The sequence below is a fragment of the Mastomys coucha genome, unplaced genomic scaffold (genome assembly GCF_008632895.1).
Source record: "Mastomys coucha isolate ucsf_1 unplaced genomic scaffold, UCSF_Mcou_1 pScaffold1, whole genome shotgun sequence".
Lineage (NCBI taxonomy): Eukaryota > Metazoa > Chordata > Mammalia > Rodentia > Muridae > Mastomys > Mastomys coucha.
The window spans coordinates 86771050-86793475 of NW_022196891.1; the positions used below are offsets into that span (position 1 = coordinate 86771050).

General features: G+C 41.3%; 1 protein-coding gene across 1 annotated transcript in view; it reads right to left on the reverse strand.

Annotated features, from left to right (window-relative positions):
• Positions 1 to 3344: 3344 nt before the first annotated feature.
• The window catches only part of Cenpf (centromere protein F), a 47637-nt gene continuing 28555 nt past the window's right edge, over positions 3345 to 22426 (reverse strand). The window contains exons 12-18 of the mRNA XM_031338504.1: positions 17955 to 21364; positions 13558 to 16386; positions 12503 to 12655; positions 11919 to 12078; positions 10017 to 10493; positions 8265 to 8443; positions 3345 to 4186 (exon numbers count right to left, since the gene is read on the reverse strand). Of these exons, the coding sequence (XP_031194364.1) occupies positions 3983 to 4186; positions 8265 to 8443; positions 10017 to 10493; positions 11919 to 12078; positions 12503 to 12655; positions 13558 to 16386; positions 17955 to 21364 (7412 nt within the window). The 3' untranslated portion in view covers positions 3345 to 3982. The remainder of the gene's footprint in view (positions 4187 to 8264; positions 8444 to 10016; positions 10494 to 11918; positions 12079 to 12502; positions 12656 to 13557; positions 16387 to 17954; positions 21365 to 22426) is intronic.

A 22426-nucleotide genomic window follows, 5' to 3' on the forward strand; every position in this document is an offset into this window, starting at 1 on the left:
CATGTGGTTGCTGGGATCCGAACTCAGGACCTTCAGAAGAACAGTCAGTGCTCTTGCCTGCTGAGCCATCTCTCCAGCCCTGCTGCTACTCCTTTTAAATGGTGGGGTAACTACCAGGCTGTGAAGTGGGAACTTCTGGTATCTTTGGAAAGTCAGTACGTCAAATGATGCTTTGCTGGGGCACACAGGTGAAAGGATGTTTTTGCTAAAGCAAACATGTAAAAGGACACATGATAAGAAGGAATATAAATAAAATTGAACAGACAGTGGATGACTCTCGATGGCATTGGTAGGCCTTGCCATTACTTACTGGTCATTGTTTGTTGTGACTTCACAGAGAGAAACACGCCAAAAAACATCTGATAGTGTTGTAGCAGATTCTTGGCTCTTCCTCGAACGCTGGCCAAGGGCAGAGTGAAATGGAAGTTTCTGGATATGTCACCTGATACAGATTCACGTGGAGTTTTGCTGAGGCAAGACCCATGGGAGGACACCTGATGTTTGGAGAAGTACAAGTAGGACTCAATGGACAGTGGCGGCAGGCTTGCAATGCTTCGTTGGTCTCACGTCTTCGCTGATCTTCACTTTGTTCAGACAGGCACAGCAGAGAACTTCTCCTGGTATCCCCGCTAGTCCTGGTCACTTCTGCAGACTCATGCCGATTCAGTGGAGCCCTGGCTGTTTCTGCTGGGTCATGCCACCAGTGATGATTCAGGTTTGCTATCCTGACACTCCTGAACTGGACTGCTGGTATCCTGACAATTAGAGATTGGAATCGCCCCAAGGAACAGTTACTTCTAAACAGTATAGAGCAGAGCCTTGAGCTCAGTCTGGGCTGAGCTGCTGCTGCTGCTGATTCATGTGAGCTGAACTGCTGATATCCCACAACGCAGACTGGATTTGCTCCAAAGAACCACTGTCCACTTCCCCGGATCCTAACATCCTTGCTTTCCTATCTCTGGTGGATGGTGGGCTAGAATGGAGGTTAAAGCATTTAAGAAACCTTATTAAAATTAGGTTTTGAAAAATCTAATCCTACAAGTTTGACAGTCCAAAGAAGATAGTGAGCCATAAAAACCAGGGCCACTTAAGCTGTTATAAGGGACATAAACACAATTTTAAAAACTGTGGGTGGCAACTCATGTAACTTGAGAGTGGAGTCACAGATTCTGCTGGAACTGGACCATGGATGCGGGCTTGTCTCATCTGGGTGGTGGGCGACCTCATGGATTCGTCTGTCAGCGTTGTGTGTCCCCGTTGGGCCCCGGGGGTGAGCGAGTTGCGGTGCCAAGAGCGGAGCTTTTTAGGCTAAATTCATCCAATCATAACGAAGGCGTTTCACACATTTCTTCATGAGCTGTGTCCTTATCATCCTTATGTGCACACACTCTCTGGCTTGGTTCCCATGGCTAGCTGGGGTCTTGGGCAGGGGAGTGCCGTCATGGGGCGAGGCTGGTAGCTTTGCCACCTGGGTCCACGACTTCCTTACATTAGGTTAGTAAACTGAGGCAGTAAGCCTCCAAGATGACAATTACTTCAGACAAATAAAACATACATTTACCCTTAATATTTTCCGTTGTCTTTAGCATGTATCTAATTGGTATCATACTGGGATTCATTTTACATGTATACACATACTGTATGCACATTCACGAGAAATGAGAAGGACTTCGTAGAGCAATTTTTGTGATGCTTGTTCTCTTCTTCAACCTTTACATGGGTTCTGTGAATCTGGACTCAGGTAATCAGGTTTGGGGCCACTGAACCATCTCACCAACTCCAGAATGTGTGCTTTTAAAAATACTGTTTAACTCAACTCCTGCCCCAACACACACACACACACACACACACACACACACACACACACACACACACACACGTGAATTTTGGCTTCAGATTGGGTTGGAATTTTTATTTCTGAAACGGCTCTTAACCCATGTGCCATCTTGTGTTACATGTTTAAGTGAAGCAGGGTTCCCCACACTGATGATCATAAAAGCATCTGTCAATCAGGAAAATACTAAGTGCTCTTACATCCTGCACTAGCAAATGCCAATGTTAAGATTTAATTTATGTAAAATAAAGATATCATTCATCTCATTGGGAAGCAATTTGCTTCTTTAAAAAAAAAAAGTGGTTAAATCATATGTATATCAAAAGATTGTTTTTCTTTGTTGGCAGTACTGGGATCAAAGCCTGTTCTTGAACATACTACACAACACTTGAACACTGAGTCACATCCCTAGCCTAAAATAAACTTTCAATTTATCAGTATACATCTGATTTGAATTTTATATATCAGGTACAGAGTCTTATGTGAAAAGGGATTACAAATACTAAGGTTCAAGTACTGACCTACTAACCTTGGTGGCATATGCATTTAACCCCAGTTCTTGGGAGACAGAGGCAGGCCAATGAGTTCTGTGCCAGCCAGGCTAAACAATGAAACTGTCATTACCCTCTCACCCCACACAGAACATGCTCAGAAATGTGTCCACACATAATGACTGGCATTTCATCAATCAAAGCCTTTTACTTTCTATTCAGACATTGCTCCAAGAACCATTGTCAACATATTCCTCATTTACAGCAAGAAACAAGCCAGTCTTTCCCCTCAGCTTGCCACTCAACCAAAAGATGAGCCCATTGCTTCTGGTAATGGAAATATTCCATGTCACAGAGGAGCTGTGGCAGATCTACAAAAAGAGGACAACATTCCTAAGGACCCTGGACACCCTGCATGGGGTCCTTCCATCCTGGAGGCACCCCTTAAAGCTGCTGGTCTGGCCTCCGCACTGGAGCACATGGTAGCCTTGGGACAGGAGTAATCTGAGAAAGTAGACCATCGCTTTCAGGAGACGGAGACCATCAATTCACCTCAATGCTAGTGGTTTATCTTCCAACAGTGGAACCATCAGCAGGAGACCGTTTTCAAATCTAAAATGACTGTGTTTATGAATGCTTGATACCAATCTGAAATGAAAGCCAAGAACAAATCATCTACTACTAGCTTAAAGCCTGAAAAACTTTTTACCTTTATTCAAGGGCATAAAGGCTCAGTCAAGTGTTTCCATTTGATGTTGAGTCAAAATGCCTTCATCTTTTCAAGCCCTATTATCAACAAACAGATGGGAGCATTTCCCTCTTGTACCTTTGCTAACAATATTTAATGAGCATAAGATACCAGTTTAATACATCCATATTCTCAAACCATCTGTATGACTAACATTCTACAGTATGTCTCATGTTCAGTAAGTGTACTAGTATTACACATTCAAAGATATGTATCATTTGTTCAAACATTTCTACTTTCATGGGAGGTGGTTTTAATTAAGACGACATAGTGGTGCTAGTCATAATGTTTTTATATTTAGGAAATAACTTTTACAGAAAAGTTTAAGAGGACATACTTTAATAAATCACCAGACACAGAAATATATACCAAAAGAACATGATCTACATAACCACGAAAGTGCCTCCAACAATCAGACTAACTAGGAGTGAGTACACACTGCAGTCCCACCCACACACTATGTACAGGTTCTACGAGCAGGAAGTTATACACAGAAGGAGGACCATACCGCATGCACACAGGCTATCCTCACTTACCTCAGCTCCAACTCTTGATCTATAATGTTTGATGCCTAACAGTCTATACAGGAAGATCCTAATCAGATCATTGCAGCACTGTCTAAGTGTAAAATCCACATGCAAATCATGGTGCTTTCCATTTAACGGCAGCAAATTCTCAAGCTCTATCCATATTATTTACACTTGGGGTTAAGAATAAGGACTACCAGGTAACAGGTGCTTTCAAACATTTGCAGTCTTACATATGAGAGACCTGAACACCACACACACAGCAGAAGGAGTCAAGTATTAGTATTCTCTAGTGATAGATGATGTGTCCTTGGCTCAAGACAAGTCCCCACAGGCAGGCTCCTTTGAGTAATGCCACCTTCCAGAACCCTGAATTGGCATCTCATTGGACCCGGCAGTTTTCGTTGTTCATGGGATCAGGCCCAGCAGGTGTGCTGGAGGCAGGGTAGGCCCGCTTGGCCCTCAAGCCCTCCCTAGGGCTCTCTGTAGAGTTTCTCCCAGGAATATTACTGGCTGTGAGAGATTTTGCTGGGAGTTCTTGGTAGGCAGTGTGTGAATCCGCTGAGCTCTCTTGAACAACCTTGACCTGCAACATATATAATCTGTTAGAGGCTCAAAAACACATCCACATTTTTTGATAGTTATCACTGTTTTGTTCTATAAGGGACCGAACGGAGGGTACTACATGTATTGTATGTGTTTATGCCAGTGACCCACCAATGAGCTACATTCTCAGTCCTATTTTTACTTTACCTGGAGCTCCTTCTGTGGGAGGGACTACAATCTTATTATCTGCCTCCCTGAATGCAGGAGCCACCTAACAGGAATTTACAACATCAGACACAACCTATGTATAGTAAGTCTCAGACTTCTCTTGACACCACTGATCGCCCGCTCTCAAGCAAGTATGGCATTTCAGAACTGAAGGCAAACAGTGAATTAGAAGCAGAGACTGCATCTAATTCACTTACCCTCATTTTTAACACCCACAGTGCACCTGATTACATGGTAGATGCACAACAAATTCCTGAGAACCAAAACCTGCCTCCTAAGTCCCGAGTCCCTGCAATCCAAATGCAGATAACTGACTTCAGAGGAAAACACTGTATTTACAATATGACAAATACCCAGGACCCATATCGAAGTGTCAACCACTCTCTTAATAGTGTTGTTTCCATATTGGATTTGAAAAACAATTATCTAATAATGAAGTCCAGAAAGAACAGATCCTCCATGGTGTTCTGTCTTTTAGATGAAAGGAATTATTCCAGAAAACAAAACTGTAAGGAAAGGTAAGATGTTGCTATAGGTGCTGAGTCAAAGTGTGTGACATACAGAACTGTGAGGAACTGTAAGGATGAGAATCGGGTAAGAAGGGCTGGGGACCAGGTTGTTGGTACAGTGCTTGCACTGTAAACCTGAAGACCTATTAGTTATACATTTGAGACATGACAGCATTCTAGGGATTGCTGGCTAAATAGCCTATTCTACTTGGTGAGCTCCTGATCAATAAGAGACCCTGTCCCAAAATAAGATGAAAGACAAGGAAATACAAAAATAAAAAGTTATAGGCATGAATGGAAGTTTCAAGTACAAAACTTTCAGAAGAAAGCAGGGAAGCAAGATGAGAGGTGTGAGATCAGTCGAACCCAGGAGTTCAAGACCAGCCTGCACAACAGTGAGCAGTTAAAAACAAAATCAGTCATTAATAGGCCCAGTGGCCCAGGCCTGGATCCCAGATGCTCAAGAGACTGAGGGAAGAAGATGGCAATTTTCAAGTCCTGCTTGAACCTGCTAGAAAGCAAATTCAGGTGAGCCAGGCAACTTAATGACACATTATCTTAAAACAAAAATTAAAAAAGAAGGCTGGGGCCGGGCGGTGGTGACGCATGCCTTTAATCCCAGCACTTGGGAGGCAGAGGCAGGCGGATTTCTGAGTTCGAGGACAGCCTGGTCTTCTGAGCTACACAGAGAAACCCTGTCTCGAAAAAGCAAAGGAAAAAAAAAAAAAGAAGGCTGGGGATGTAGCTCAGTGGTAGAAAATCTACATAAATGCATGAAGCCGTATATTCAACAATTCTACCCAGTACTGTACCTCACTCCCTCCCCTCCCCAAGAAAAAGATAATAAAATGTAAAAAGAAAGGCTACTTTGCAAGTACAGATTGGACTTCAGTGTGATGTCCCAAAAATAAGCACACAACAGACACTCCCTAAGTAAGAGTTCTAAGTTCTGAGGATTCTGAAACAAAACTAAGAATGGAGATTATTTTTCCATTTATATTCTTTCTACAGAAAGCATGTGGCTTTAACAGCAGTTAGATACTTTGAACTACAGAAAATACAGTAAATATAAATCAAACCCCTTGAAAGCCTGCTCTTATCTCAGATCATGTGCACAGGACACTTAAAAACCAGAAGCCAAGGACCAAAAGCTGGTGAAAAGTTGAAGGGTAAAAAAAGGTTTGTTGGTGATGTCATTTCTTTTCTTTTTAAGGGAAGCAATGACACCAAGACAAGGTCTCCCTTGAATCTAATAGTCATAGGGTATTCAGTATTTAGGTTCAGATGGGAAGAAGAAAAGGAGAGAAAGCAGAGAGAATGATGGCTCACTCAGCAGGAAGGAACTGAGACAGCAAGGCCTAACGAAGGGACTACAGTGCATTCCTTGGCTTTTCCCTCAGACTCCATTTCTGACACAGAATTGAGTCAGCTGCACTGTGAGTGTGATGCTCATGTAGACAGTTTGCTTCTGAATGGTCCACAGCCTGGCAAGGCCCTGTTTCTATCAGACAGTGCCACTACCCATCTTACTAATGATGTCTGCAGCCAGGATGGAAAAGACAGATGTGGTGACCTGGTGGAAATAAATCCTACTAGCAGGGGAAAATACAATGTCCTCAAAGAGCTGCCAACTGACCCTATCCTCACAGCCTCACTCCATCCACAGTGGCCTTACACGTCACAGAGGCCAGCCACCAAGCAGCACCATTCAGGGTGTCAAGTCTACACAGCAGCTCCTTTGTCTCCCGCAGACTAGGATTTCCTGGGCTTCCTCATCTTGGTGACATAGTAAACCAAATACTGCATCCAATGCAGCTTACCCATTTTTTTCTATACTGAACTCAGCAGTTATTAATAAGTAACATAAGTATTCACCTTAGGGGAGAATTTTCTAGTTTTGAGTGCCAAAGCACTTCAAACAGAGATCTCAGAAAATGCTGACTTAAACTGAAAATGACTAGGCTAGGTTCTTAAAATGTGAATCTAATCATGACGTGTCCTAGACCCTTGTTTCAAGAGAATCCCCTGCCATTCAAGTGCACAAAACTACTTGGTAATTCATATCTGCTGGTGCCAACTAGTGCATGTAGCTAATGCAGAGAACACAGATCTGCAAGAAACCATGGTTACTGCTCCATACCAGCAGGTTCGACAGCAGTGTGGAGTACAGGCCCCCTAGTGTGCAAAAACCTTTCTCCTAGGTAATACATCTGAACACCACATGCAAACGGCCTTTACCATCAATTCCTAACAAAAGAAAAAAGAATAGACTCTGTGGCGACTTCATAGGATGGTTTCTTATCTTTATAAAAGTCTTATTACTAAAGTAACTTCAAGGCTACATTCACAGCTCCAAGCAGAGAGCGCAAAGGCCAAGGTTTAGCTATACACAGAATGCCCTCAGCAGTCCAAAAAACAATCTGCAATGTGCTACTGTTCTGATACAACTAGTCACCAATGTTTCTGGGTTCTGTTATGTAAGATCCTAGAGCTATGCTCGCTTGTGTAACAGTGTACAGAGTCACTGCTCTTGATGAATGTGATCAGATTGCATACATAAACTCTGACAGGTGAGCAAAGTAACATCACAAAAATTTAAAACTCCTTGAAGTTCTCTAGAAATTGGCAAGAGTGTCCCCATGGCTCCCAGTGGGCCTGGGGCGCTGCCCTCGTGGGCCTGGGGAGCTGCCCTCGTGGATACCATCCTCTTCATTCTTTCAAAGCACTACAGTGTAAGAGAGCAATAAATAAACCCTGAGTGAAGTAAGATGTTGGGATACAGCAGAGAGCTTGCCAAGCATACACAAAGCATAAATGGGGAGTGCTGGTACACATCTATAATTCCAGCACTCAGGATGTAGAGGCACAAAGATCACAAGTTCAAGGCCATCCTTGGCTACACAGTAAGTTCGTGGCAAAACCTGAGATTTAAAAATAAAAGTGAGACACATGTAACTGCTTACAGAAATGCTGCTACTAGTAGGAATTACAGTATTAGAAATAAAAATCGCCAAGCAAATATTCTTTACCTTTTGCCCAATGTAGTGAATACAAGCCATAGAGAATTAGGAGCTTTGATGGGAGAGGGCAGATAAACAGTGACCAAAACCTATGCCCAAAGGAAAACAACCTCTATAAACCACTGAAACCATGCTTGAAACTCTCGGACAAATGTACTGGGTTTCCCAGAACACCAACACTTCCCAGAAAGCGATGAACAAGCAGCCCTTTCAGTAGAGGGTAAGATTAGGCTTCAGGAAACTGACGTGTATCCTTGGACTTGCTCATTCAGGCCCCTGCGGCAGAGACTGCAATAATATCTACCCCTAGGCCTGCTAACAGACTTCCAGGATGACAGTGGGAAATGACTTCACATGGTACCTTCTGTGATCTGCTGCCACCAGCTGTTGGTTTGGAGGACTCTACAACGTTTTCTTTGCCCAGAGCTGGGGAAGATCCCACTAGCTTCTGTGCGGCGAGGCGGGGGCTTGTCCTGGTTGCCATGGTTGTTCTCCGAAGGATATATGGGCTGGTCTTTCCGGTGGGGATGTCAGCAAACCCTAAGAGCAGAAGAGCTGCCTGTCAGTAATGGCACGGATTAGCTGCTTGGTTGGGCTGGCTGGGCTAGCAATGGAGGGCAAGGGTTTGTGCATGCATGTACACAGGTAAAACAGTAAACAGTAAAAATAACTACAAAACAGTTTCCCCTCAGCCATGGAAAACAACATGTTAAACTTCATAACTGCCTTGGTAGGTGACTATCAGACAAACTGGAAAATTAACAGGTTATTCCTTATTACAAAGATAAAAGATTTCAAAGATACCACAATGGGAAAAAGGATCAAAGAGAAATCATATACCTTAAAAAATTGCTTCTTCTACATGGTTTATCACCTTGCATTTCCTAAGACAGCCAGGACATTTAATTCAAATGAACTAGGATGAGAAAGGCCAGCTCTTGTCTCAGAGTCAATGTAAACCAACAGTGACTTAAGGAAAACAAGTGCAATCAGGTAGCGCAGGCTGGACTTCTAAGAGTGTCGTATTTGCTCATATTGTCTCCTCCGAGCAAAGGAACTGACTTGACCAGGGTGGAGAAGACTAGCCACAAAAACACTAAAAGATAGCACGGGGGCGGGGCATAGATGGTGGCCCATGCCTCTAATCCAGCACTAGGGAGGTGAAGGCAGCTGGATCTGAGTCTGAGGCCGGCTTCATGTCCAAGTGAGTCCAGGACAACCAGGACTCATACACACACACAAAAACTCTATCTTGAAAACCCAAAACAAAACAAATAAAAACAAACAAACAAGCAAAAAAAAAAAACAAAAAAAAGAGACAATACAGGGTACTCTACAGCCGCACTCAGTTCTAACTACAGGCTTACAAATAAGTAATCTACTGGCGAGCGCTGGGTAGCTAAATACGCAGGAACCAGTCACTCAGAACATCGGCCTTCTCATCAGCTTGGGTTTCAGGGTGTAGGACAGAAGCGCTAGCCTGCTACCCATTTTAAAAATAAATAAATAAAACGATATGACTGAAGCTGGGTATGGTATATGTCTGTAATCCTAGCACAAAAAGGCTAAGACAGAAATACTTCAAGATCAAGCCTAGCCTGGGCTGCAGAGTAAGGTTCTGTCTCAAAATATCAGAAAGAATTAAAAAACAAGACAGTTAATAGAACAAAACAGTCTACCTGTGATTTTAGTGACTGCAACAATATCAAGTGGCTTTCAAAGTTCTAAACTACCACTCTGGGGGTCAGCGCCAACCAGCCTACCAGTCCCAAGGAAGGAAAAGCTGACTGAAAACAGAATCTCTAAACCGACACTTAGCGGTCATTTCTACGTCTACCAGCTTTCTGTAATGTTGTAGTTAATCTCAGTGATTTCTTTATAATGTCACCAATTTAAAAATGAACTAGTCTCTCCAGGCAGTGGGCTATTGTGCAATATTTAAAAACCTAAAAAGTAAAGATTTCTATCTTTCCATGTGCCAATTTTATGTGAAATCTCAAAACTTCTCATATTTACACAAGGAATTGAACAAAGGGCCATGTGCGAGCTAAGTTCATGGTCTTCAGATGAGATGCACCCTCACCCTATAATTCCGTGTAGAATCTCTGCATACCTTTCTTAACAACTTCTGGGAGTCCTTCTGGCTCAAACTCAGCCTCTTCCCCGTCCTCAGCGGGCTGGGTGCTATTGCTGACTGATTTTCTGCTTCTCTTAGAAAATGTCTCTGGTGTAGAAGGTGTTGCCCTGCCACCATTCTCCCAAATCCCACTGGATCTTTGCCTCTTGCCTGAAGCTTTATTCTGGCCAGATGTTGACTTCTTCTCACTGACAGAAGTATTTGGCGATGGTCCTGGAACTGAAGAATTAAGCAAAGGAGAACTCTGGAGATCCTGTTTGGACTGCCGTGAATTCAGCCGAGCAACTTGTACTTCTAATAGCTCCTTGGCTTTCTCCAGCTCCTCATGGCTTAGCAGCAGGGAACAGTACTTATCCAAGTAGTTATCTGCCTCCTTGATCTTTTCTTCCAGAGTTTCTTTCAGCTCTTTGTTCTCAGCCATTAATTCATCTACATTACTATCCACAAGAGAACCTGTGAAAACAAAGTGATACCCATCACACAACTTACTGCTACTCTGTTAATAATGGACACTTCCTAGTAGGTCATTTTTTTTTTTTAAGATTTATTTTTATTTCATGCATGTGAGTACACTGTAGCTGTCTTGAGACACACCAGAAGAGGGCATCAGATCCCATTACTGATAGTTGTGAGCTACCATGTGGTGGCTGGGAATTGAACTCAGGACCTCTGGAAGAGCATCAGTGCTCTTAACCTCTGACACATCTCTCCAGCCCCCAGCAGGTAATCTTTAAGGCTAGTCTTTGAACTTTTCCAGACGTTAAGGTCCACATTCTGTTCATGTCTGAAGATATGAAACAGTCTAGTACGTAACAGTGTAACTAACACCCAACAAGACCTACACTTCCTATCTTTTCCCACACTTACTAAATTCCCAAACTATCTTTTTATATTCCTCTTTTCCCAACCCATTCTTTCCACCATAAATAAATAAGCAATCTAGCTCAGTAATGATCATAAAATCTATGCTGTATGGTTTTAGTGACAGGTGCGAGCCTATGAAAATTTAAGTTGCTAAAGGCTGTGAAAGCATTTTGAGAGAATAGAGGGACAAGCAGGTACAAACGAAGAAGAACCACATCAAGGCAGGGGCCTCAGCAAGCTTCTGGTGCTAGGGGTGGTAATCCATTTGTGAGGAAAACTCCCCGTTTTCCAAACCTACTCCAATCACACTTCTCAAGAGAAAAGACCACTGCACTCCACTGCCCACTGCACTCCACAGACCACTGCACTCCACAGACCACTGCACTCCACTGCCCTGCCACACTCTAGAAGCTTCCACACTTTTTAGCCACTGGGTATCCATGGAGAAAGCAGAATGTGAGTGGATAAAAATGGCATGGTTAATTACCAATGAATGGGAAGAAAAGAAAAGAAAGGAAAAGAAAGGAAAGGAAAGAAAAGAAAGAGAAAAAAAAGAAGAGAAAAGAGAAGAAAAGAAAAACTCAAACACTTACCAAAACGGCAAACTCTTTATGGAGATCCATTAGCAAAGAGTACCATCAGGTTTTCCACATTGGAAATAATTCTCTTTCGAAATGTAGGCTTCACTCTGAATCCTACAGTCTTTTTTTGTTTGTTTTTTGAGACAGGGTTTCTCTGTATAGCCCTGGCTGACCTGGAACTCACTCTGTAGACCAGGCTGGCCTTGAACTCAGAAATACACCTGCCTCCCAAGTGCTGGGATTAAAGGCCACCACCACCCAGCGAATCCTATAGTCTTAACTATAGTTAAGTCTTAACACAAAATTAAGGCCACAGTTCAGAAATTAGAAAACACTACTGAAAAACTACTAAACTACTTTTAAAAACTTAGCGCAGAACTAAGCATTGAAGCAATTTTAAGCATGCACACAGAGCGCCCCATCTAGCACCCACCTGCTCTCTGCTCCTGTGCAGCTTCAAGCTGGGCGAGCTCTTTCTGTAACATTTTCTTTTCTCCTTCCAGCTGTTTACAGGATTTGAGCAACAACTTTATTCTCCCCTGAGCACGCTGAAATTCCTTCTCAAGCTGATTCACATATTTAAGGTGTGCTGCCTACAAAACACATATAATTTCATTTAAAATCTTGAATTTCATTTTACAAGTATGTAGAAAAACAACTAAGACACAGTAGAGCAGCGTGTAGTAGTTATGTAGCAGTTATGTTTACAATATAACATCTCAGAATGCACAAAGTAAGCTCCCTCTTTTCTTAGCTCCCTAAGTCTCCCTGACAGCCAGTGTGGATTTAGAATTTTTTTCAGCATGACATGGATCTTGGTTCCTAAAGTAATCTCTCATGGCTCCTAGGCTCACGGAGGTATCAGATGGGGAAGATCACTCCAGACCTGAGCACATCAGCTTGGGTTCCAAAAGCTGAAACAACTGTGACACATTACAGAGTGTCATACAAAGACAACCAGAGTAGGCATACCCAATTAGCAGAGCCAAAGGAATCTATCTGCCACGGGAAACTTACTTTGGTGTTCTTTAGCTCTTCCATCAGCACTTTTAACTCTTCCGTTAGCCTGTTTTTCTCTTTATTGTCTTCTTCTTTCAGCTGTGTTGTTTTCTGTAGCATGTCATGCAGCTCCCTCTGTAGCTCTGCTTCCTTCCCAGTCATTGTGTTAACCTGGAATTTAATCTTCATTAGCACTTGCTCTGGGTGGCCTCTTATGAGTGAATTAACCACTGTTATGGCACACATAGTATTTTTTAAGAAAATAGAACCTGGCTGACCACCCTTTCCCCGCAACTTAATCCACTCACCTGATATACTTAAAATCTACTAGTGAGCTTCCATTTTTTTTTCCTCAGCAAAGATTTAAGATAGCAGTAAAAAAAAAAAGATGATAATATTCCTGAGTCTTAAAACCATTCATAAAGGTTTTAATTTAAATTAACAATTAGAGAATGTTTTGAGGGATTGCCTTAGTTTTTTATTTACCGTCTTAGATTTTTATCAGCTCTTAGATCTACTAATCCCACTATCCATGCTAAGGATTAAGGGTATAAATACACAAATCTTAGAAAATACAGTTGCGATAGACTTCATTTTTCTAGACATTCCTTTTTAATTATCTGTTGAATAAAACATTTAATTTGAAGGAATCCCTTTCACAGATCAGCCTAATTTTTTTCTCAAGCCCACCCTGGAAGCCAGGAGTGTCATTGGTCCTAATTACAATATCTTTAGGCATTCTTTCTCCTATAGGTAAGAAAGGCAGAGGATGTCTTCTGACCCTAATCTGTTACATTCTTGCCACAATGGTTCTCTGCTTGGATGAGGAGCTGTTTTTACCGCGATGAACTTCAACATACAGATAATAAGAACCTAGAACTATCTACATCAACCCCAAGATGTGAAGGTCACATCCAAAACCTAATCTAACTCACAAAAATGTCCCTTACAAGCACATTTAAAGCAGTCACTGCTGCCTGAGCAGCCTCAGTGTTCCTGTAGTCAAGACCATAGAAACAAAGTCTCTCCCTCCCTGCCCATACTTACACATGAAAATAAGAAATGGTACTCACTCTTTCAACAAGCGCTAAGTTTTCCATCTTTATCAATCCAAGTTCACTTTCTAAATTCTTGTGGGAGTCCTGCAGTGCTTCATAAGTGGTCTGCAACGTGTCGCTTTTAGATCGCAGCACTTGGACCTTCTGCTCCAGCTCCACAGTCAGATTTCTCAGCTCCAGTTCCTGCTTCTGCCAGAGTTGCTGCTCTCCTTCCACTTGGGCAAGTTTACACACAAGCTGCTCTTGACCTTTAAGTTGCTCTTTCAGTGTCCTGACCTCTTCCTCCTCTTTCTCTAGTTTCTGTTTGCCAGCTTCTACTTCTTGAGTGAGGGCATTTACAGATGACTGAAAAATAATATATTTATTCTTGGCCTCACCAAGGTCCTGTAGCAGCTGAGCCTTTTCGAGTTCAAGAGTTTGTACTTGACTACCCAGATTCTGTTCTTTGGTCTTATAGACCTCTTTGTCGTTGCACAAGGAAACCACTGTCTCGTTTAGCTCCTTTAATTGAGTTTGAAGCATCTCCACTGTTATTTTGGCTTCCTCTTTCATCTGTACTTTTTCTTGCTCTTTATCTTTCAGTAAGTTTTCAATAGAACAATTTATTGTTTCTAATTTAGATACTTGCTCTTGCTCTTTTTTTAATTCTTTCATGAGATTTTCATTTTCTGACCTTGTACTAATAAGTTCTAACTCCAAGTCTTGGAGGTTTTGGGCCATTCTTTGAATTTCTGATTTTAAAGTCTGTATCTCTGCTTTGGAATTCTCACCTTGGAAAATCATGTTTTTCTCTGATAGCATCAGTTCTTGTTCAAGGTTCTCAACTCTGTCCTTAAGCGAATCTGCATGCTGCTTACTTTCCTTCAGTTGTTCTAGCATGTGCTGTTGCTTTTTTTCATCAGCATCTATGTGAACTTTTAGCTTTTGAATGCTACTTTTCAAGTGATGCACTTCTTCCCCTGGTTGATGGAGACTCTGTTCTTGGGCCTTCGAGGTTTCTTGGTCATTACACAAGGCTGCCACTTCCTCCCTGAGTTCTCTTAACTGCATCTGAAGCATCAGCATTGCAGACTTAGAGTCTCCTTCCATCTGTATTCTTGCTTGCTCCTTCTCTTCCAACAGACTTCTCAAGGAAGAGCTCAGCTCATCCAATTCTGACACGCGACTTTCTTTCTCTTGTAGCTGCTTTGCTAGATTTTCTCTTTCAGACCTAACTGAGACAAGGTCTAATTCGAAAACTCTCAGGTTTTTGGCCAGTTCATCCTTTTCTGTCTTGAGGATCTCCACCTCTGCTTTCAAATTCTCAGAATCAAGAATTGCCAGTTCTTGGTTTTCTTCTGACATCTCCAATTCCCTCTCCAGACTCTCCACTTTATCCTTCAATGAGTCACTCTCACGCTGGCTTTCTTTCAGCTTCGCCACAGCACTGAGGTGCTTCTTTTCATCTGCCTCAATTCGGACACTCAGTTTCTCGATGCCTCGTTTCAACTGATGCACCTCTTCCTGGGTTGAGCTCAGCTGCACTGCAAACTCACCTTTCTCCTTGAGTGCCACCTCCAAGGCCTTAGACATGGTCTGCTTTTCACATTCCGACTCTGTGAGCTTGACCTGGAAGTTTTGAGACTCCTTGACTAGTGATTCTTTCTCTTTATTCAGTTGTTCAATTTGTATTTCCAGCTCACCAATCATCAAAGATAATTCTTGTGAGTTGTTCTGCAAATTCTGCAGCTGCTCCTGGAGATGAGCTTTGTCTTTTGTTAGCTCACCCACATTGAAGGACAGAGTCTGAATGAGATCTGTTTTGTCCTTGACTTCAGACTCTACTGCCCCAATGTGACGGAGGTTTTCGCTTTGGTGAGACTCCAGCTCTTCTATTTTCTCTTTCATCTTTTTAGACATCTGATCCAGTGCTTTGCTTTCTTTTGACACATTATCTAATTCTTCACGAAGTCTGTTTCTCTCATTTATAACTGTAAGTAGTTCTTCTTTAAGGTCAGCAATAACCTTCTGCTTACTTTCAGAGTCTCTTTCTAAACAGAGCTTCTCTGCTTGAACCACCTCGAAGTTAGCTTCCACAGATAGGATATGATGCTCCATAGTAGCTTTCTCAGACTGAATCCTGGTCAGTTCTCTTTCTGTATCAAGAAACTTCTGCTTATAATTGTCTTCTATGTTGGCTGCATTATCTTTAGTAGGTTCACTTAACAACTCATTTGCTCCCATATCTAAGTTAAAACCAGGATCTTCTGACCTTTCTACTCTCGGACACACCTCCTGGTTACATGGAAGGGATTCCAATTTTTCTCTTAAGTCAGTTTTTTCCTTCTTGAGGTCCTTGACTATTTTTTCCAACTGTATGCATGTTGCAATCTTGATCTTTAGTTGTACTTCCTGTAAACTGAGTTTTGAATCTGCCTCCTTAATTTCATTTAGCAAACTTTCAACTTTTTTGTCCCAGTCCTCTACTTCAGGAAGTAATCTTAAATTCTCATTTGAGGTGTCTTTCTGCAAATGGAGATTCTGGACAGACCCCTGATCGTCCAGAACATCCATGGGTACCAAAACATTGGGACTAGAAAACAATTCAGAAATGCATTCTGAATGGTCGTGGGTTTTGTCCCCTGCTGGTGCGTCATAACTGGTCTCCGGGGGCTGCTCTTCACACTCCTTCCCTGTGAGCCTGGTAGCCTCAGTCTCAGGGACTGAAGTTTCCAGACAAAGGCCCTGCTGAACATCTTTATCACAAGTCCGATCAGTGTCTTGCTTTGGTGTTTTCTCTGTAGTTTCTGAAATGCACACTTCTGATTCTTTTATATCATAACTATCATTTTGGCACCGAACAGCCTGTAAATAGAATAGAAAGCAAGAAAGTATTTTATTTTTTGGAAGAATCAAAATAGAATCAGTGGCTTAACTATTACTTTATAGAAACTGCCCATATGGGTACTGCTATGTATATCACTCCAAATAGCATCGCTCCCAGCTCTTCATTCCATCCTGTTCTGCCTAGACAGTGAACATGAACACTCAGTGGGTTCTACCTATGTGCAAAGCACTGGGTAAGATATTTATCATAAGGATTAATCCTTTAGGACATTTATTTCAACTACATCTAATGTGGAAATTACATCTTTATTTCACAGCTTCTAATGTTCTAGGAAGCTTAAGAGTAATTTCTTGTGATTATCAAATAAGAGAGGCTAAGAAACTTCAGATAAAATGGTTAATGTTTAGTCCTCATGTTCTAAGCCCTCATGTTCTTTACTAAGAAAAGCAGTAGTCTTTATGAGCAGACTGTCAGCCCAAAGACTTCATCCTGCTCAGTACTTCCTTGGATAAAGTGCATGTTTTTGTCTCAATTTCATATCAAGTAAGGGACTATGATTATGACTATGCCTACCACCCCCTCAACATGATCTACGATCTTCACACCACAGAAGTAGAGTAAGGCTCCAAAACTGTACTGCATTAAAACTGTACTGCATTAGTATTTAAGCTGGTCAACTAGAAAAGACAAAACCACAAGGAACTGGAGTATAAAATAAACCTCGTTAAGTAGCTGATACCATTGCTAACTGTTAAAAAATTAACACTGAAATAACTTCTTATATCTAGCTTAATAACTAATACTGTAACATTTAAAATAGTCTGAAAGGCATATGAAGCTAAGCCTCCCTAACACATCACTCATTGGTCCTAAGTTCTTAATATTTAAGTGTATGTTATTAACTTCCAGTATATATGTAAAGTTTAATGTGGTGGTTTAGATAGGAATGGTCTCCCCACAGGCTAACAGATTTGAATGCTTGGTCATTAGGGAGGTGATACTTGACAGGGATTAGGTGTAGCCTTATTAGGGGAAGTGTGTCACTGGGGAGGGTGGGCTTTGGTGTATCAAATGTTCAAACAACGCCCTGTATTTCTCTCTCTCTCTGCTGCCTGACGTTCTGGATGTAGAACTCTCAGCTACCTCTTCAGCACCATCTCTACCTGTGTGCTACCATACATCCTGCCATACTGATAATGCCCTAAACTGACAAGCTGTAAGCCAGCCTAACTAAATGCTTTCCTTTGTAAGAGTGGCCGTGGTTACAGTATCTCTTCACAGCAATAGAACAGTGACTAATACAGTATACATTCTAAAGATTTACAACTTTAGATTTTAAAAACATCTTTGGTGCTATTCCATAAAATACTTAAATCAAATCACAACGGGCATTTACTCCTCAAATAGTTTCCTCACTTTTTTGAGTCCTGGTTAGCTCTGGGAAGTTTTTGGTTAAGTTTTCATTTATTTCTTTGAACCCTAAAAATACTTCGATTTTTATTTCAAATGAATTCAATCCAACAAACATTTCCTGAGTTTAAGTAGGCATGCACACAGAAACAGCACGGATACCCTAGGTACGTACATTTTCCAAGTCAGTGCCAAGCAAAGACCTCGAGCTTAAGTCCAGCTCCTGCAACTGAAGTCGTGCTACCTCGAGTTCAAGGGACAGATTCTTGGTCTGCTGCTTCTCTTCTGCTAACTTGGACTCCATTTCCAAAGTGACACTTGTTAGCTTCTGCTGCCATTGCTCCTTTTCTGACAAGTACTGCTTCCTAAGGCAGCTTAGTTCTTTCCTCTCAGAACTCAGTAACTGCTCGAGCTCTTCAATATCTTTATTTTTAGTAATCCTCTGACTCTCAATTTTCTCTTCTAGATTCTTGAGGGACTGCAAGTACACCTGACACAGGATCTCAAGTTCTTCAACAGTCCTCACAGAAGCAGGAGGGATTTCTTTCTCAGTCAGATTCTCTTCCTCCAGACTGCTGTAAAACACTTCATCGACATCACAAGGATTTGCTGAAGCATTCCCTTCTAAACTTAGATGAGATGTGTCTCCAGTTTGTTCTGAAATGTCTTTGTAAAAGGAAGTTTCTCCAAAATTTGTCAGAGACGGGCTGCCTGTGCCACAGAATGACAGTGGCAGAACATGCCCATCCTCAGCTGCAGGCCCCTCCTCCTTTACCAAGTCAGCCTGCAAGGTTCTCAGATTCATTGACAAGACAGAATTTTCAGCTTTTAATGTGTCAACACAGGAACACAGTGCTGATATCTTAGAGCTCACCTCACAGTGCTGATCATGTAAAATTTTGTGTTCACTTTGTAAACAGGAGAATTTCTCCTGTAATTCAGCAAAGTGCACTCGGACCTCTTTGTTTGACCAGGTCACTTGTTCACAGAAATTGCTACTGTCCAAAGGAGACAAGAACATAGATGTGTGGTTTGGTTTATCATGAAACTCAACATCTGAGGTGTCTTTCATCAGCTTACTCAGGGACAGAGCACTCTCATGGTTCAGCATTTTCATTTCATTCACTAGCTTCTCAACCTCTGCCATCATTTGACTAGTCGCTGTGATACACTCTGACTGTAAGTCATTCAGCTCACACTCTAGTTGTAACTTTTCAACTCTCAGTACTTCACACATTTCCCCTAGCTCATTCAGCTTGTTCATTGCTGTCTGTAGAGAACACTTTAAGTGTGCATTCTCATTTTGACTTGTTGACAACTCCTGGAGAATTGGCACATACTTCTCTTCTGCTATTTCACAGTCTTTAAGACCAATGCCCGCCTGGGGCCGAGTGTCCTGTGAACTCCTGCTTTCTAGCTCTTCTCTCATCATCTGTAGTTCTTGCTGCAGGCTGTTCTTCTCCTCCTCACTGTGGTCAAGCTTTACTTCCATAATTCTTATCAAAGCTTCCAGTTGTACCAACTGTGCCTTATAATTGTCTAGAGTAATGTCTTTAGTGTCAATATCCATCTGATACTGGGAACTACTCTTACTTATCTCATCTTCTGTTGCTTTTACAGAGTTCTCAACTGGCTGTACTTCAAGATGGTAACAATCATGTTTGGTCTGTGTTAATTCCATCAGTTGCTCATTCTCATGTGTTAAGTTGCTAACTTCCTTTTGCTTCTCATTTTGCTCTTCCTTTAAAGTCAAGCTTTCTTGCCTTGAGCCATCAGTCTCATTCATGGAATGTTTTTTGGTGTCTGTAATCCCAGACCTCACAGTTTGTTGCTCTATCTCCAACTCTAGCATTAATTTCCTATTTTGCTCTTCAGTGATAGCTAATTTTGTTAAGAATTCTTGCTGTTCCTTTGCAAATGTTTCCTTTAACTGCTCCAGCTCAGTTTTTCTATTCTCACAAAGAGCAGTACACTCGCTGAGCATGCATTCTAACTTAGCGTTGTTTTCTTGTGCTGTTTTGTAGTTTCCCCTGAGATCTTCCAACACAGCTTCTGCTTCTTCACACCGTTGTAATAACTGAAGTCTTTCTTGCTTGTACTGACCAGACAGCTCTGCAATGCTTCTCTCTTGTTCTGCTATACAGCTTGTAATCTTCTCGTGCTTTTGGAGTAAATTCATTTTCTCCTGCTCTAAGGCCTCATTAACTTCCTTGAGAGCCCCATTTGCTTGGGTTAACTCGTCAATGTTTTTTTTACTTAGTGAGATGATAGAATCCATTTCCTTCTTCTCTGAGCTTAGAGTGTCAGATGAAAGCTGGAGCTCCCTCACAGTGCCTTCAAGGAGACTGTTCTTCTTATGTAACTGTTGAGCCTCTGTTTGCTGGGCTTCTAATCTTTCTTTCAAAAGCTGTAGCTCTTTTTCCTTACTCTCAAGGGTTGCTAGGGTTTCAGCAACAACACTCTGACAAGCTGCAGCATCTTCCTGCAATTCACCAATACGCCGATTTGTTTCAGCCACAAAATTCTGATGAATCTGCTCTGCTTTAATGAGGTTTTCTTCTACTCCCCCTTTGATTTGCAGCAACTCTTCACACTGCTTTTGCAAATCTGAGTTCATCTGGTTTTGAGACTCCAAGGAACTTTCAAGTGAAGTGACTCTATTTTGTAAGACAGCTACATTTTCTGGACTTCGGCTCCCATCTACAGAGCAGTCACTCCTTTCTGAATTTATGCTTCCTTTTCCCTCCATTACATTTGCAAAGGAATCACTCACTGCAGGCTGCTGTTCAAAAGCCAAAGAGTTTCTCTGATTATCCTCAGAACTTCTCTGATTATCCTCATTTGTCACCAGAGAAGATCCTCTGGACTTGAGCAAATCCCTCAGTGTCTCATATTCCATACACAAGTCTTGGTACTGCTGGTCTTTGGTCACTACTTCACTTGACAATAACTGAAGCTTACATTCTAAATTTTCAACTTGCTCAGTGAGCTTATTTGCTTTTAAGCACATATTCTCTAGTTCCTTCTGATGCTTCTGGTCTGAGGATTCAGATTTCTGCTGCAGTTCCAAGTAGGCTTGTTTCTGTGTCTCGATCTCCACCGTCTTGCTGTCTAACATACTATGGAGGTTTTTAATCTCCACAGTAAGGTTTTCTCTTTCTATCTCCAGTGTTCTTACTCTCTCATTATAGTCATGACTTATTTGTTGTGTCTTGAGGCTGGCCTCTAAGTGGTTGATTTTACCCAATAAGATTTCTTTTTCTGATTCTAACTGATTTATGAGTTTTTCACTATCACCTTTCCAACAAGAAATCTGATTTTTCTCTTCTTTCAATTCTTCACATTCTTTCTTTTTTAACTCCAAAGCACTCAGCAAAGTTTCAAACTCCTTCTCTATCTTATTTAACTTATTATTCAGTTGTTCAATGTGATGTTCCCTTTTCTTCAAGAGATCTTTAGAACAGTCTCGCTGTCCTTCCAGATCAGCTAAGGCAAGTTTCAGTTTCTCTAAAGTTAGTGAGTTTTCTTGCTGATTTAGTTTTTCCTGAAGATCTTGTAGCATGATTTCCTGAGAGGTATTCTTAGCTATTTAAACAAATAAATGAACACAAAGTTGTCAGTGTCTATAACAAATATCTATTTCATAAAAACTTTATACTCTGGCATTAGGGTGTAATTCAGTAGGAAAGAAGTTGCCTAACATGTCTAGTCTATGAATTCTATACATAAATATAATTTTAAACTCTAAATAAAGAGAAAAGTATTGAAATGAATAGGCTGTCACATCCTGTAAAGCTTGACATTAATGCTGGAATCCTTGAAAGTAATTCATCTAATAATAATCTTAGGTTATTATTTTATATAAGTTTATATAAAGACTGAGAAAAATGGCCATTTTATCGTAATATATCTGATAATATCTCAAGTAACTTCATAAAAATGATATATAAAACAAGGAAATTTAAGAATATTTAGATTTATTCCCTTTTTAAAAAATCTGTGTTGAGTATTTGTGGGCAAAAATGTTATGCACATTCTAAGCCTTCCTTAGTAAGGAAGGAGAGGATTTGAGACTCATGTGGAAGCTCCCATCACCACCATATTTCTGTCCTACTGATAGCCCTCTCTACTTGGAAATGTTTTCACTAAGCAGTGATTTAGAAGTTTAGAAGTAAGAGGGAATAACTGAAAGCTTCTACAGTAAATTCAAACTAGTGTAATACAATGCAATACTGAATAAAAAACTATACTTATTCTAATGCACTAATTTCAAACCTATCCGATGAGAGCAGAAGGCTGGTGACACAGCACCTCTGAGATGCATTATACGACTCTGCACTGTGGGCCTCACACAGTCACACTTGATCAACCTTGAGATGACCCCGTCGTAACTCAGCCTTAGTTTTCCTTAGAAAAGCTGAAGACTAGCACTTCTTCCACCTGCTGTGGAGAAGGGAAGGCAGCCTCAGGGATTCCATTCTAGCTACTTGGGAAACTGAGGCAAGAGAATTACTTGTGCCCAACCCTTAGCAAAACCCAGTCTAAAATAAATAGAGAATAAAAATTAAAAATAAATAACCCACAGAAGTGTCACAAATCCAGGTCAATAGGTTAGAAATAAATTCTTTATGCACATAACTCAGGTTA